General features: G+C 44.8%; 1 protein-coding gene across 1 annotated transcript in view; it reads right to left on the bottom strand.

The window, feature by feature from the left end:
• ARHGAP44 (Rho GTPase activating protein 44) overlaps positions 1-12274 on the bottom strand; it is a 184475-nt gene extending 172201 nt beyond the window's left edge. The window contains 1 exon segment of the mRNA XM_006761694.2: positions 11855-12274. Within this exon segment, the coding sequence (XP_006761757.1) occupies positions 11855-11907 (53 nt within the window). The 5' untranslated portion in view covers positions 11908-12274.
• Between the last annotated feature and the right edge of the window lie 1893 nt (positions 12275-14167).

Here is a 14167-nt window from a genome sequence, read left to right as displayed (position 1 = left end):
CCCTACTGCGGTGCAATGGAAGCCTAGCAATGCAGCACATCAGGACCACAGGCAGCAGACCTGGGAGCAAATCTCAGCTCCTTCCCTTACCAACGCTTCGACCAGCAGCAACCCGAACTCACCTGCTGAGGCCCGGGCAGGTGATGGGGGAAGGATCGGGACCGACTCGCAGAGCTGTTGTGGGGCTGACGCAGGAGCGTCTGTCACCAGACACACTCCACAATGAGCAGCTGTGGAACCACGTGTGTCTGCAATCGCACCACGGAGACAGAGCTCGGAGCTCTGCCCTTCTCGTGTTCTTTATTTTGCTAAGGTCTCTGCTCGATTACTAGGTCATGTAGGAGGCGACAGGGGCTTCTGCAGACATAGAAATGACTGTCTTTGCGCACCAAGCACCGAGCTATAGAACACTTTCCAAGGACTCTCTTACGCTTTCTGGTGAAGCTGTAATAAGGAAACAAAGTGAAGAACTTCCTGTTGGCAGACGTTCCATCGTCTGATGCTCTCTGTGGTTAAGGCTACATACATACAAGACACTGGATTACCTCAAATAAATGTGACATTTTTATTTTTATACAAGTCAAGCTAATTAGCATTTCACTGGTAAAGCCACCTAAACAGCAGAACCTGAGGGACCCTGAGGCCGCTGAGAGCCACCAGGAGGGGAGGGAGAACACGTCCTGACTTGACCTACTTTGGGCCTAGCTCAAATCTCGCTCTGCCCCTTTCCTGGTCGGCTACTTCCATCGCCTCTGCTCCCCATCTGTACAGTGGGCCTGTAGATAGCACCCAATTCATACAGGTGTTGCCATGGGACCATAAAATAATGCCCCATAAAGGACACAGCCCAGTGTGTGGCTACGGGCGACATGGCGTGGCTTTTGAGGTTCTCCTCTCTCCGAGTCCATGAAGGCAGTGCCTTTCCCTGGCCCCCTGCAAGTGTGGTCGGTCAGGTGATTTGCTGCGGCCAATGAAACGTGACTAGAACTGATGGGTGCCCATTCACAGACTCTTAGGTGCCAGTGCATGATTTGCTGAATCCTCATTGACTGCCTGTGCCATCGCAGAGTGCGTGTGGAACACATACCTGTGGATCCTTAAAGGGCTATGACCAGCCCCCCTCAGTCAGCCCTCGAAGCCATCGAGATGTTAAGGGTTCTTGTTACTGTGGAATAGCCTAGCCCAGTGATGGCGGACCTATGAGGTGACATGCAAACTCATTTTTTTGGTTGATTTTTCTTTGTTAAATGGCATTTAAATATATAAAATAAATATCAAAAATATAAGTCTTTGTTTTACTATGGTTGCAAAGATCAAAAAATTTCTATCTGTGACACGGCACCAGAGTTAAGTTAGGGTTTTTCAAAATGCTGACACGCCGAGCTCAAAAGGTTCGCCATCACTGGCCTAGCCCTAGCCCTTCCTAAGTAATATAATAACTATTAATCGCAATGGGTTTTAAATGAGCAAGGCTATCAGCATTACTGCTATCTCTACATGTTTCATGTTTGTGACTAAACATAGAAAAACTGGGTTTGATCTGAGATAACAAGACAAATGGGTATCAATGTCAAGCTATAAGTATCAGTACTTAGGAATATTAATAAGGTTGAAACGAATGCCTCATGACAAAGAGACTTTGAGCACATCCAGGGGAAGTGATAATTACCATAATTTATTGAGTGCTTATTATTTCCCAGGGGTTATGCTAAAGATATTATATTACCGTATTTAACCCTGGCAATGATTCCATGAAGTAGGTGTCAGTCTAGTGTGGTAGGATGAGAATTCTGTTCTCCTCATCACTCCTCTACCCACTGTAGGAAGGTTTATTTAAAATGCATATAGATAGAGATATAGAGATATCAAAAACTAATTTTGAAGTGGGTATCAGCAAGAGAAAAGTGTTATCCTAACAATGCTCCCCTCTGAGGGATCTAGGAGAATCGATAGCCACCCTCCCAGGATGGAGACAAGGAATGACCTTGTAGCTGCACAGAGAAGTGCGGGCAGGCGGATGGGACTGTGATGAAGAGGAGTACAAGAAAGACTTCCAAGACTGTCAGTGGGACACGAGAGAGAGAACATTCCTGGTGAGTCAGCTGTGGTACAGGCTCCCCATCCCTGTCTTCAGGCATATCCAGGGGAGACCTGTGACTAGTTCCAGCCAATGAAATATGAACAGAGGTGATACCTGTAAGTTCCAGCCCCAGGCATTTAAGAGCTAGTATGCCAACTCCCTTCACCTCTCACAGTGACTGGAAGCCACACACTAAGACTGGAAAAGAGGGTGGAGGGTAGAGGGGGGATGCAGGCGAAATCCCTGAGACATCCTGGGGAGACCCCTGACGCACATCACACTTCACATGAGCTTAAATAAACGTCTTTGTTAAGCCGCTGAGGTTTGGAGCTCATGTGTTACCACAGCAGAAAGTAACCTACCCTGATTACTTCAACGCGGAAGAGTGAAAACTAGGAAAATAAAATAAACCCAGGAAAATCAGGAGGAATTCACGTTTAATTAAAATTTTAAAAAGCAATATTATTTTGTATTAGTTGAATGTAAACTATAATTGGGAATTAATAGATAGCATAGTCCCAGTGGCCAATAGAAATATCTTTTAAAAGCATAAACCTAGCCTTAGTTGGGTTGCTCAGTGGATAGAGCTTCAGCCTGTGGACCAAAGGGTCCTGGGTTCAGGTCAAGGGCATGTACCTCGGTTGCAGGCTCCTCCCTGGCCCAGGCTCTGGTCAGGAAATGTGCAGGAGGCAACCAATTGATATTTCTCTCTCTGTCTTTCCCTCTCTTCCCCTCTCTCTAAAAATCAATGGAAAACTATCCTTGGGTGAGGATTTAAAAAAAAAAATGACTAAAAAAAGAAAAGCATAAGCCCAAGAGCTAATTCCACAGAATTTGGGAAAGAAAATACTCTGGCAAAGCTAGTTATGGTTGAAAAAAAGAAATGCAAATTAAAATGATAAAGGAGATACAACTATTTACTCAAAATAGATTATATTAAAATCACAATGAAATAAATGTTTTTCTATAAAATCACAATGAAATAAATGTTTTTCTATAAAAATGTTACTTAAATGACTCAGAAAAAGATAGAAAACAGATATTTTAGTAAACTGTAAGAAATTTGGAAAATTGTCAAAACCACCTCCAAAAACAAGTCCTGGAAAAGTTATTTCCAACCTTCAAGGATTAGTAATTCTTAACCTCAGCATCACACAGAAAAAGTAGAAAGTGATCAACATTTTACACCGTTCTCAAAATTTGACAGGTATAACAAAAGAAAAATTTTATATGCTCTCATTTATGAATAAAAATCCCAAATAAAACTCCCAGTGAATTAAATCTAGCAGCATATTTAAAAAGTTAACAAACTATACTCAAGTAAAATTGATTGCAGGAAAACAAGGAGAGCTCCATATTAGAAAATCTATTAAAGCTCAAGAAAATAACACACAAGCTCCTCATGGGTAGAAATTCTATGATGTATACTCAGCACAGAAAACACTGTCTAGAACACAGTAGGTGCTCAATAAATATTTATGGCATAAATTAGAGCAGCGGTTCTCAACCTGTGGGTCGCGACCCCTTTTGGGGGTCGAACGACCCTTTCATTGGGGTCGCCTAAGACCATCGGAAAACACACATATAATTACATATTGTTTCTGTGATTAATCACTATGCTTTAATTATGTTCAATTTGTAACAATGAAAATACATCCTGCATATCAGATATTTACATTAGGATTCATAACAGTATAGCAAAATTACAGTTATGAAGTAGCAACGAAAATAATTTTATGGTTGGGGGTCACCACAACATGAGGAACTGTATTAAAGGGTCGCGGCATTAGGAAGGTTGAGAACCACTGAATTAGAGAGTGACTATATTACAAATAAAAGAAGAAAAATAACGTGATGATCTTTAAAGACTATGATAATATGGTTAATCAAATTTAACTTTGTCTCCAAAGAAAAAAAAGTATATTAATAAAATTATGCAATATGTAACATGATTACAGAACAATATCTCAAATTATCATGCATTTCCAGGGAGGATAAGAAGAAGACATGAATGCCCACATATTGCCACATATTTAACATGTTCCACAAGTCCTAAACAATGCAATTACTAAATAAAATAAAATAAATATAAAATACTGGATAAAGAAGCAAAATTACTATTTGCAGAACATGTGATTGTCTACCTGAAAAATCCAATAGTACTTTAAAGTACTTAAAAATAATGAGAGTATATTTATACAATGGAATACCATAAGGCCGTTAAAAGAAGGATCTCTTACCCTTTGCAACAGCATGGATGGACCTGGAAAGTATTATGCTAAGCAAAATAAGCCCGTCAGAGAAAGATAAGTACCATATGATCTCACTTATGTGTGGAATCTAATAAACAAAATAAGCTGACGGAAGAAAATAGAACCAGAGGCATAGATACGTGGAACAGAATGGCGGATGTCAGAGGGGAGGGGAGTGGAAGAATGGATACAAGATGGTGAAGAGAGTAATCAAAGAGCATATATGCATAACCCTAGGGGTGGCCGGGGGCTGGGTGGAGAGGGGGCAAAGAGGGGAAAAATGGGAGACACCTGTAATTGTGTCAACAATAAAAAAAGAGTAATGAGATAGTTGTGAAGATGCTAAGATAATTATATAAAAATCAATAACTTCCTTATATCCCAGCAATAAAGAGTAAAAAAAATATAACTTAACAAAAGATTCCAATCATCAAGGCCATAGGAATGACAATGACAAATTACCTAAAATCAAAACCAAAATTATGCAGGACCTACTAGTAAATGGACAAATACTGTTTTACAGGAGCAGAAGCAGACTTGAATACACATATCCTATTCCAAAGGGGAAGACTTCTGATTACATTCACTATTGTAAAAGTGTCCATTTTCCCCAGCAAAAGATTCCAATCATCAAGGCCATAGGAATGACAATGACAAATTACCTAAAATCAAAACCAAAATTATGCAGGACCTACTAGTAAATGGACAAATACTGTTTTACAGGATCAGAAACAGACTTGAGTACACATATCCTATTCCGAAGGGGAAGACTTCTGATTACACTCACTATTGTAAAAGTGTCCATTTTCCCCATATTAATATATATACATTTTTAAAAATACTAAGGAAAAATAAACAAATGAGAACAGCCAAGAAAAAAGAGTTTTTTTCACCAACTCTCTTTGATAAAAGAACAATCTGTAGGCTAGCTGTGGGTAAGGCGCGGCAAGACCTTTGGGCAAACTTGGTGAGTTCTAACTGCCAAGTGAAGGAGTTGCCCTGGATGAAGCTAGGATGAGGGGCCCAGACGGACTCCACTGCTCCTCCCACCAAAGCCTGGGGCAGACCACCCACTGCTGTTCCCCTGGGCAGCTGAGCCCATCTCACAGTCCTGCCAGAACTGACAGACACGAGAGAACACACTAGCAATCTGAGAAATGGACACAAGATAAAATTGTTTGGTACATGATAATGACATTTCAATACAGTGGGTATGAATTACATCAAGCATGTCAAACTCAAAGGCCAACACAGGCCAAATAAACAAGGCATGTGGCCCGTGGGCTGCGAGTTTGACATGCTTGAATTACATTATTCAATGTGATAGTAGGGTAACTGATTTTTAAAAAATCATAAATGTGACACCTAACTCATGTCATACACCAAAACTTATTGACAACTGATGAATGAAAGATTTGATGTAAAATGAAATTATATAAATGGTAATGAAAATGTCTGGGTATTTATGTAATCTGGGGTTGGGAACTGTGTTCCCTAAGCATAACAGTTAAGCACAAACCATAAATCGATAGACTAAAAATCACACAATATTATAAATTTTAAAACAAAATATAATAGGCAAAAAAGTTAAAAGGAGAGAAATGAGAGGGTTTGGTTTTCATTCATGCAATTAACAAAGTTGTAACATTTGTTGCTGATATGGGTGGGGAGAAGATATTAACAATTCTACTAAGAATAGAAATATATGTGTGTTCATCTATATAAAATGTCCACTCAGTCTTAAAACTCACATACTCTTTGACTCAGCAATTTCACTTCTAAAAATTCATACTAGGAAAGGAAACCAATGAGAAATATTTGCTACATGATTAGCAAAAGGAAATCTGTTGGCTACAGTGGAATATTACATGGCCCTGAAAAATTGTGCTGCAGAGGTATAGCTATTGACATGGAATAATATTCAAGATTTAATAGGAAGGGGGAAAGCAGGTTGCAAAGTAGTATACATAGTACAGTCTCTATCTCTTTTTAAAGAACATAGATGCCTATTAAAACCTTAGAAGACTATATCCAAAATATGAACTATAGTCTCCAGATAATGAGATTATTGGTGATTTTTTTTCCTTTTTGTCCATCCATAAGTTAATAATTTTCTACAATAAACAAGTATCACTTATGTAACCAAAAAAAAGTTAAAAAAAAGTAAATTGAATTCTGTGGGAAAATAAACATTTATCCTAAAAATAAACTCTAATGTTGGAAAACGAAAGCAAAAACATCTGCTTCCTGGATAGAAAGGATAGTTTTAAATTGCTACACAGACACGCGCTCCCGAAGGCAGTGGGCTCCAGGTGCCAGCCCCTGGGATACCCTGCACCCAGCAGGAAGCCCCAACCATCCTGCTCTCTCCCAACCTAACTATCAGACTTACAACTAACTCAACACATAGCATAATTGTGTTCCTTGCTGTTGTTATCAAAACAGCATTTGAAGTTGCCTTTTTTTTTTATTAACAAAAGGGATATTTACTAATCCACACTAAAAGATAGAACCATAAATTAAATTACTGTTTTATTCACATGGCTACTGATTCACTTTTTCTACAGAAACAATAAAATGGCCTTTGTCACCCATCATAAAACAGTATTAATCAATATTGATAAAAATCCTCTGGTGGAGGCAGAATGGGAGGGAAGTCATCCATTGCTATTGAAGAGAATGGCTGCCTCGCAATGACGTGCAGGCTAGGATAACAACGCTGGGGACCCAGCAGCCTCACGCTGACTGCTGAGCACCGGCCCAGGGCTGAGAGCAGGCAGATCTGCACAGGAAGGAGCTTAGAAGATGGGAGCAAAGAATATTCTCCCAGACTTGCTAGCCGGTTCATCAGCTGGTGATACATTCTGTTCTCTCTCACATATATATACCACAGCAGGTGGCAGGACCTGGCTTCCATTAAACTCTAATGAAAAATTTCACTCGGAGACCTAATAAGCCTCCACAGTGGTCCTGGGGGGACAGGGTGGGGTCTGCCTGGCCCTGTGGGCCAACAGGAGCACACGGCAGGGCCTGTGTCGGTCTGACAGGTCCAATGCACTGTCAGGAAGCCAGTGGGTGGGAACGAGCTAGTCCGATGACTAATGTGGAACCGGTTCTGACTTTTCCCTGATGTCTACAGACTGACCCATGGCTTCTAGGAGGCCAGAGGATGGGCAGGGCAGTGTCTCCCAGAAACCTTCAAGGAAAAGATCGTCACTGGCTCGGCTGCTTTGGCCTGAGCGAAAACGCCTGCAGCACCAGCACTCCTAGAGGCTGCTGCATCCTCAGCATCCATCTCGATCCCACTGGCCAGTGCGTGGCCCCTGCAGTTGATCCTGAGAGCTGCAGAGCAGCGATGGTGCTCGGCCAGCCTGTGTACGGAAACCAAGCCCGCTGGGTGCCGCATGCTGCCCAGCAGTCTAGGAATGGAAGCCAGGCTCTGCAGACAAGCCTCGTCTTCCACTCCCCGACTCACAGCCTCTAAAAGCAAGCATCCCACCCAGCCAGCCCTGCACCCCGTCCCACACGCATAGCTCCTTGCCTACTCTGAGACACCTTGAGCCTCACCAGCTTTTGTACAAGAGCACAGAGCTCATTTACAGCCATCACTGGGCAGTGGCTGTTGGAATCAGTTTCTAAGAGGCCCTTGAAATGTAGGGCCAGCGTTTTTGGAGGACTGATGGGCTAGCAGAAGAGGAAAATGACAAGGAACTTCATCAACCGTTGTTTGAGCACTTGGTGTATGCCAGGTCCCCTTAACCCCCAGGATGGTGGGGGCTGCTGTGACCTCCATTGTGGAGACTGAAAAAAATATTCTCACATGGATCTTTTGCTCACTCATTCGTTCAGTTGCCCAAGAATTTCAGAAAACCTGAATTTCGGCCAGTAGGGCAGTTGCCCCTGCCCTGAAGGAGCTTAAAGTCTAGTGGGAAAGATAAATAATAAAAAAATAAAAATTGCAACACAGCCCTAACCGGTTTGGCTCAGTGGATAGAGCGTCGGCCTGCGGACTGAAGGGTCCTAGGTTCGATTCCAGTCAAGGGCATGTACCTTGGTTGAGGGCCCATCCCCAGTAGGGGGTGTGCAGGAGGCAGCTGGTCGATGTTTCTCTCTCATTGATGTTTCCAACTCTCTGTCCCTCTCCCTTCCTCTCTGTAAAAAATTAATAAAATATATATTTTTTTAAAAAATTGCAACACAATATACCCATAGCATGCCTTTATAATACAGATCCCAAGAGAACTCATGGAATCTCTTACTCTCCACTGTAATATTCTCTAAAGCAGAGCAGTGCCCAGCACACAGCAAACATCCAGAAAATACTCACTGAATGAATGAATGAGCAAATAAATGAATGAACAGTGCATTTAACCCAATAACAGTGATAACAAATTGCCCAGAGATTCTTGTAGCATTTTCCAGGGCTGAGCATGGTATCAAGCACTTTCCAGGGGTGCTCTCACATCATCGTTGCCACGATGGCCACATCACTCAGTGAAACCCTCATTATCCCCATTCTGCAGATGAGCAAACAGATGTGCAGAGAGTTCTACTCCAGGTCCTGTAGTCAGAAAGCAACAAACCAGGCCTGTCCCCTCAGAAGCTTGTGCTGCCCAAACCAGGAGGCACGCAGTGGCCCAGGCTTGAAGGCCAGGGAATGCTCCCCGAAGGACGGAACGACGTGAAGGACAGAGAAGGAAGAGTCAAAGGAGGAAGGTGTCAACGGCTGCAGAAGCAGACCATGAAGGAGATGAAACTTTTTCCAGGTAAATGCAGTGGGTTTTAGAAACTCTCTTCACAGCTGTGATGCCCTCTGTACTCAGATGTGAGCACTTCTAGCTCAGCAACTCCTCCATTGTTAAAGTGAGTGGGTCCCCTCCCCAGCGGTTTTATCAGAACTCCAAAACCTGCAGCTTGTGGAGCGGGTGGGGAGGTGAGGAGCTGTGAGCAACCCTTAAGCCCTCCTCTCTGACTTCCCTCAAAGAGGTGAAAGTCCTCACTCCAAGGCTCCAGAGAGAGCAACTAAAATATCAATAATAAAAAAATATATTTTACCCATTAATAAAAACTATGATATATGAATTAATTTTGGGAAATAAAAACCTTCCAAAGCTTTGGGATGAAGAGAAAAGAAAAAAAAAAAGAAAAAAAATGAAAAGTAAGAGCATATGAGCGCTGTGTCAGCGCTGTGACCAACATGAACAAGAAGGTGGGCTAGAGAGCTAATGGCGAGCACAGCCTCTGGAAGGCCTTTGAGCCCAGACCTGAGTGATGGGGAAGCCGGACAGGGAAAGTGGGAAACAGCAAGAATAAAGCCGGCAGAGGGACATGAGCCGGGAGTGTTGCAGGGAAGGCCACTGTGGCTGGAGCACAGGGAATGAGAAGCAGGTGGGACAGGATGAGTACGAAAGGACAAAGACAGGTCAAGCTGCTACAGTCTTGCAGGCCATTGGAAAGATCTGGGACACTGCGATGCCACTGGAGGCCTTCACCAGCAAAGTAACATGAACTGGGTCTTGCTTTAAAAGGTTCGCTCTGCATGTCATTAACATGGACACACACGAGTGATACACAGTAGTGAACTGGCCCTCACTTTACCTGGCACAGGACACAAGCGATGGCATCTCATAAAGAGAATTTATCCACACGCCAGCATCCACCAGCTGCGTGGCTTGCACCTTCCACGAGTAAAGACCACTTACTCTAAAACTCAACTTCCCCTCTCCCTTGGTCATTCCCTCCACGGAGAGGTGATGATAAAGGCTTTATGCCCGAGGCTCACAAATCTTACCACTTCTAAACAAGTCCTGAAAAGAGACAGAAGAATTGTGTGGGGGGGAGAAGGGATGCCAGGGAGAAAGCATAAACATATTCCAATTTGAGCAACGACTGAAACCCCAACACAACACCACGAGAGACCAGCAATCCAAGGCTACAATCAAGGGCCGACCATCACTTGGCTGGTCGGATGTGATGACTGACGCAGAAGCCAAGACGTAACACGGGCCAGCTTTCCTGTAACCTGCTAAACGACCTATACAGGAAAACACTATTTCAGCATCAAACGCATCAAAAGGCAACCCACAGGAGGCTATATCTGTAGCCAGATCGCGCCAGAAACCCCGCTAGTCTGACTCTGCTATTCATAAATTCTCCCTCATGTTGGAGCACATGTGTTTGGGAAAGGAAAATGAATCCAAGTCAATTTTAGACATTGTTACTTGGAAGCCATCTGGAGTCCCTGGAAGCGTAAGAAGTCACCGCATGGCCTGCCCTCAGATGCCCACTGTAATTAGGGCAGTGTGCTCACATGGGAATCCAGGGTCCCCTACTCCCCAGGGATGTCCCTACCCACACCTACCAAATGCCAGCTCCGGCTCTACTTCCCACCCAAGGAAGGTATTTGGTTTCTTAGTAAACCTAGTGGAGAGCCCTCAAGGTGTTGAGCTTGCACTTTAATTGCACCCGAGGTTGGGTTCTCTTTTTTCCACGGGGCTTCAAAACAGCACACCTGAATTCCTTTGCCACAGCAGCTTCGAAACCCCTCCCCGGGGGCAGGAGATGGATGAAAAACCCCCTCTACCAAACAGTGCTGTGTTCGGAGCATGCCTAGTTTGGGCAGAGACCCACCAGATACCTTATGTAACGTTAATGTATGTTGGCACCCCGCGGAATGGCTCTTGGGGACACGAGCCCAGCTGTAGCCCATGTCACCGTGATGACAGTAGGCTGGGTCTTGCAGCTTCCTAGGGCCTGGCTCTTTCTGACGGTAGGGCCTCTGTCCCCCTCCGTTACCTGGCTGTGATCCCCTGCGTTGCTCCTCTTCCCCAGGCGCTGGGCCTCCCTTCCTGCAGCCTCTCCCCCTCCACTGAAAACAGTTTTAGGACCAAGCTGACAGCAGCGCCATTCCACCAGCACTCCTCTCCCCCCAGCCCCCACCTCTCCAGCTCCTCTCTCCACCACCCAACGCCTTAACAAACCTAACCAGGAAAAAAAAAATCCAGAATCCTGTACAGTCATAGTCCCAGAAAGCAAACACGGCGGGAGGGAGGGAGGCTCAGCTCTGCTAAGCCGACCAGGCCCAACACTCGCCCTGGACCCCCAAGCAGCCCTGAATTCGGCGCAGGGGAGGAATCTTTGGAGAGCGGCGGCTTTAGGCGGCTCCAGCACGATCGGAGCAAACACCTGTTTCCAGGAAGCGACATGAGCAAAGGGAGAAGGGAGTCCCGGGAAAGGCAGGGAGGACGAGGTGAAGGGGCAGCCGGGGACGCAGGTAAAGGATGCGTCACACTTTGCGCTTGGCAACCGGAGCCTGGAGCAGCAGCGGACAGAGCGTGAGGGGGCTCCGGGATCTGGGAAGTTCAGAGAGGAGGGGTCGCGCCAGCGAGCCACACCTCGGGGGGAAGAGGGGGGTAGTCAGCAGGGAAAGCGGTCAGGAGGCCCGACGGGCTCCATCACCTGGGCGCCCGCGAATGCAGCCCCGCAGGCGCGCACCGGCTGCGGCTGCCAGCGGGTGACCTACCTGCCCACCGTCTGGTTGGCCAGCTGGCGCATGCGATTGAACTGCTTCTTCATCGTGGCCCCGCTGCCGCGCTAGCCCGGGAACTTGGGAAGGACGGAGCCCGCCGCAGGTTACATGGCTCCCGCGCGGAGCCTCCCGGGCAACGGCGGCGGCACTGCGGAGCCTCCGGGAGCCTTTGGCCCGATCGCGGCTCCCTCCCGAGGGCACCACCGCCTACTCCTCCTCCTGCCGTGGCGCCTGCCGCCGCATCCTGCTCACGCGCTCCGCCGTGCCTTCATCGTACCGCCCGGGGTCGGCTGGACCGCCGTCCAGGTCCGCTGGGCTGCCCGCCCCCAGCCCCAGTCCCGCGCGGGGACCCGGGAGTCTCCGCAGGCTAGCTGGCCCGCTGGCTGGGTGGTCCCCGCTGCGCCTGTGCGGAGGGCGCTGAGCATTCTGGGACTTGTAGTTTCTCATCCCAGAGCCCACCTTTGCTCTGACCAAAGTTACCAAGTACAGCGGGTGCGGAGGTGGGAGAGGGCTGTGTCCACAAGGGCTTTGCACTTTAGCATTCTAGGAAGGAAGAGTTTTCCTGCTTTAAAAAATAACAAAATAGAACCAGGAATACAACAGCAAAATAAGAAAGTAAGCATCTGTCTTTCGTTGTATTTTAAGTGAATGTGAGGAATTGCTATTTTGGATTCACATGAAGAAGATTCGTGCTAGAAGGTATATCGCTCATAAAATTGCATCAGGTCACCTGATTAATGTTGAGGTGCAGGGTTAAGCTTGGGGCATTGGGGTTGACAGGAAAATTTTGAACCAGGCATGGCATGCATCCTAGAAGCTTAATGCTTAATTTTCACCAAACGCAGAAGGTGACCAGAAGCCAATATAGAGGATATAATGATTGTGGCATTGCATCTGTGGACCAAATTAGGCTGGGACAACTTGCATGAATGGCTTAGATTCCAGTTTCATAGATAAGCACATCTCCCTTCCACCCCAGGAGACCAAGGGGTGCCAGCTGTGGCAGGCCTGGAGCGACCTACACAGCAGCCCATTGGTATCAGTTGGCTCTTTGAAAAGGGGCTGTAACTTTCTGCAGGCTCTGTCCACAGGACAATACAGGTGGCTGCAGCTTCATTTTATCATTATCTATCAAGTAAGAGCAGTATTGTTGGGTGATAGGGGCTTTGGATCAACAAATTGGAGTTCACATATTAGAATTCCAACTACCAATTATATAACCTTTAAAAATTGTATAAGCCCTAACCGGTTTGGCTCAGTGGATAGAGTGTTGGCCTGCGGACTGAAGGGTCCCGGGTTCGATTCCAGTCAAGGGCATGTGCCTTGGTTGTGGGCACATCCCCAGTGGGGGGTGTGCAGGAGGCAGCTGATCGATGTTTCTCTCTCATCGATGTTTCTAACTCTCTATCCCTCTCCCTTCCTCTCTGTAAAAAAATCAATAAAGTATATATTTTTTTAAAAAATTGTATAAGCTTTCTATTCCTCCATTTTCTCATCTCTGATAGAGAAATAATACTTCTGAATAGATGGAAAAGTTAGATAACTATGTTAAATTACCAATGAAATTAACATAATTTCTATATAATACATTATGTCATATTTATTTACTAAAATTATGATTATAGTTGGCATAATAGAGAGAGTACTATTCCTGCAACAGAGGTACTAATCTGATAAATGAATGAATGTTTTTGAAATGGGATATTTTGCATATGTTGATTATAGTCACAAGATGTCCTAAATATGGTTGTAAGTCTCCTGCTGGCCAGCTGGACAAAAGATGGTTTGAGGCATGTCTTGGATGAATGAACATGAAATCTTTAATTAATTGTGAATTTAGCCTCTGCTTATTGGGTCAGGCAGCTCTAGCCAATTAATAAGTAAAGCGTTATTTTCTTTTAACCAATTATAACAGCAATTTAATTTTTATACAAACTCAAATTATTTCCATTTGAGATTTTTTTTTTAAAGTAAGGCATAGCTTTGGTTTTTACATGTATAAATAATAGTATGACATGAAGAACACTGTGTTACTTTTAGCAACAATATCTCCCGTAACATCTAGAACTGCACTGTCCAAAATAGTAGCCAGCAACCACATGTGGCTATTGGTAATTAAATTAATTAAAATTAAGTAAAACTTAACATTTAGTTCCTCAGTCACCGTAGCCACATTGTAAGTGCTTAATAGTCACATGTGGTTCAAGGCTGCTGTACTGGAGGGCACTAGCCCTAGAGGACTCTGCAGACAACTCCAGTATCATGCCAGCCTCTGCCTTCAATCCCAAGGTATTTCCATTCAAACAA

Source organism: Myotis davidii, unplaced genomic scaffold (genome assembly GCF_000327345.1).
Source record: "Myotis davidii unplaced genomic scaffold, ASM32734v1 scaffold37, whole genome shotgun sequence".
NCBI classification, from domain to species: domain Eukaryota; kingdom Metazoa; phylum Chordata; class Mammalia; order Chiroptera; family Vespertilionidae; genus Myotis; species Myotis davidii.
Note: the sequence above shows the minus strand (reverse complement) of the source record. Positions and strands in the feature narration are given on the sequence as shown.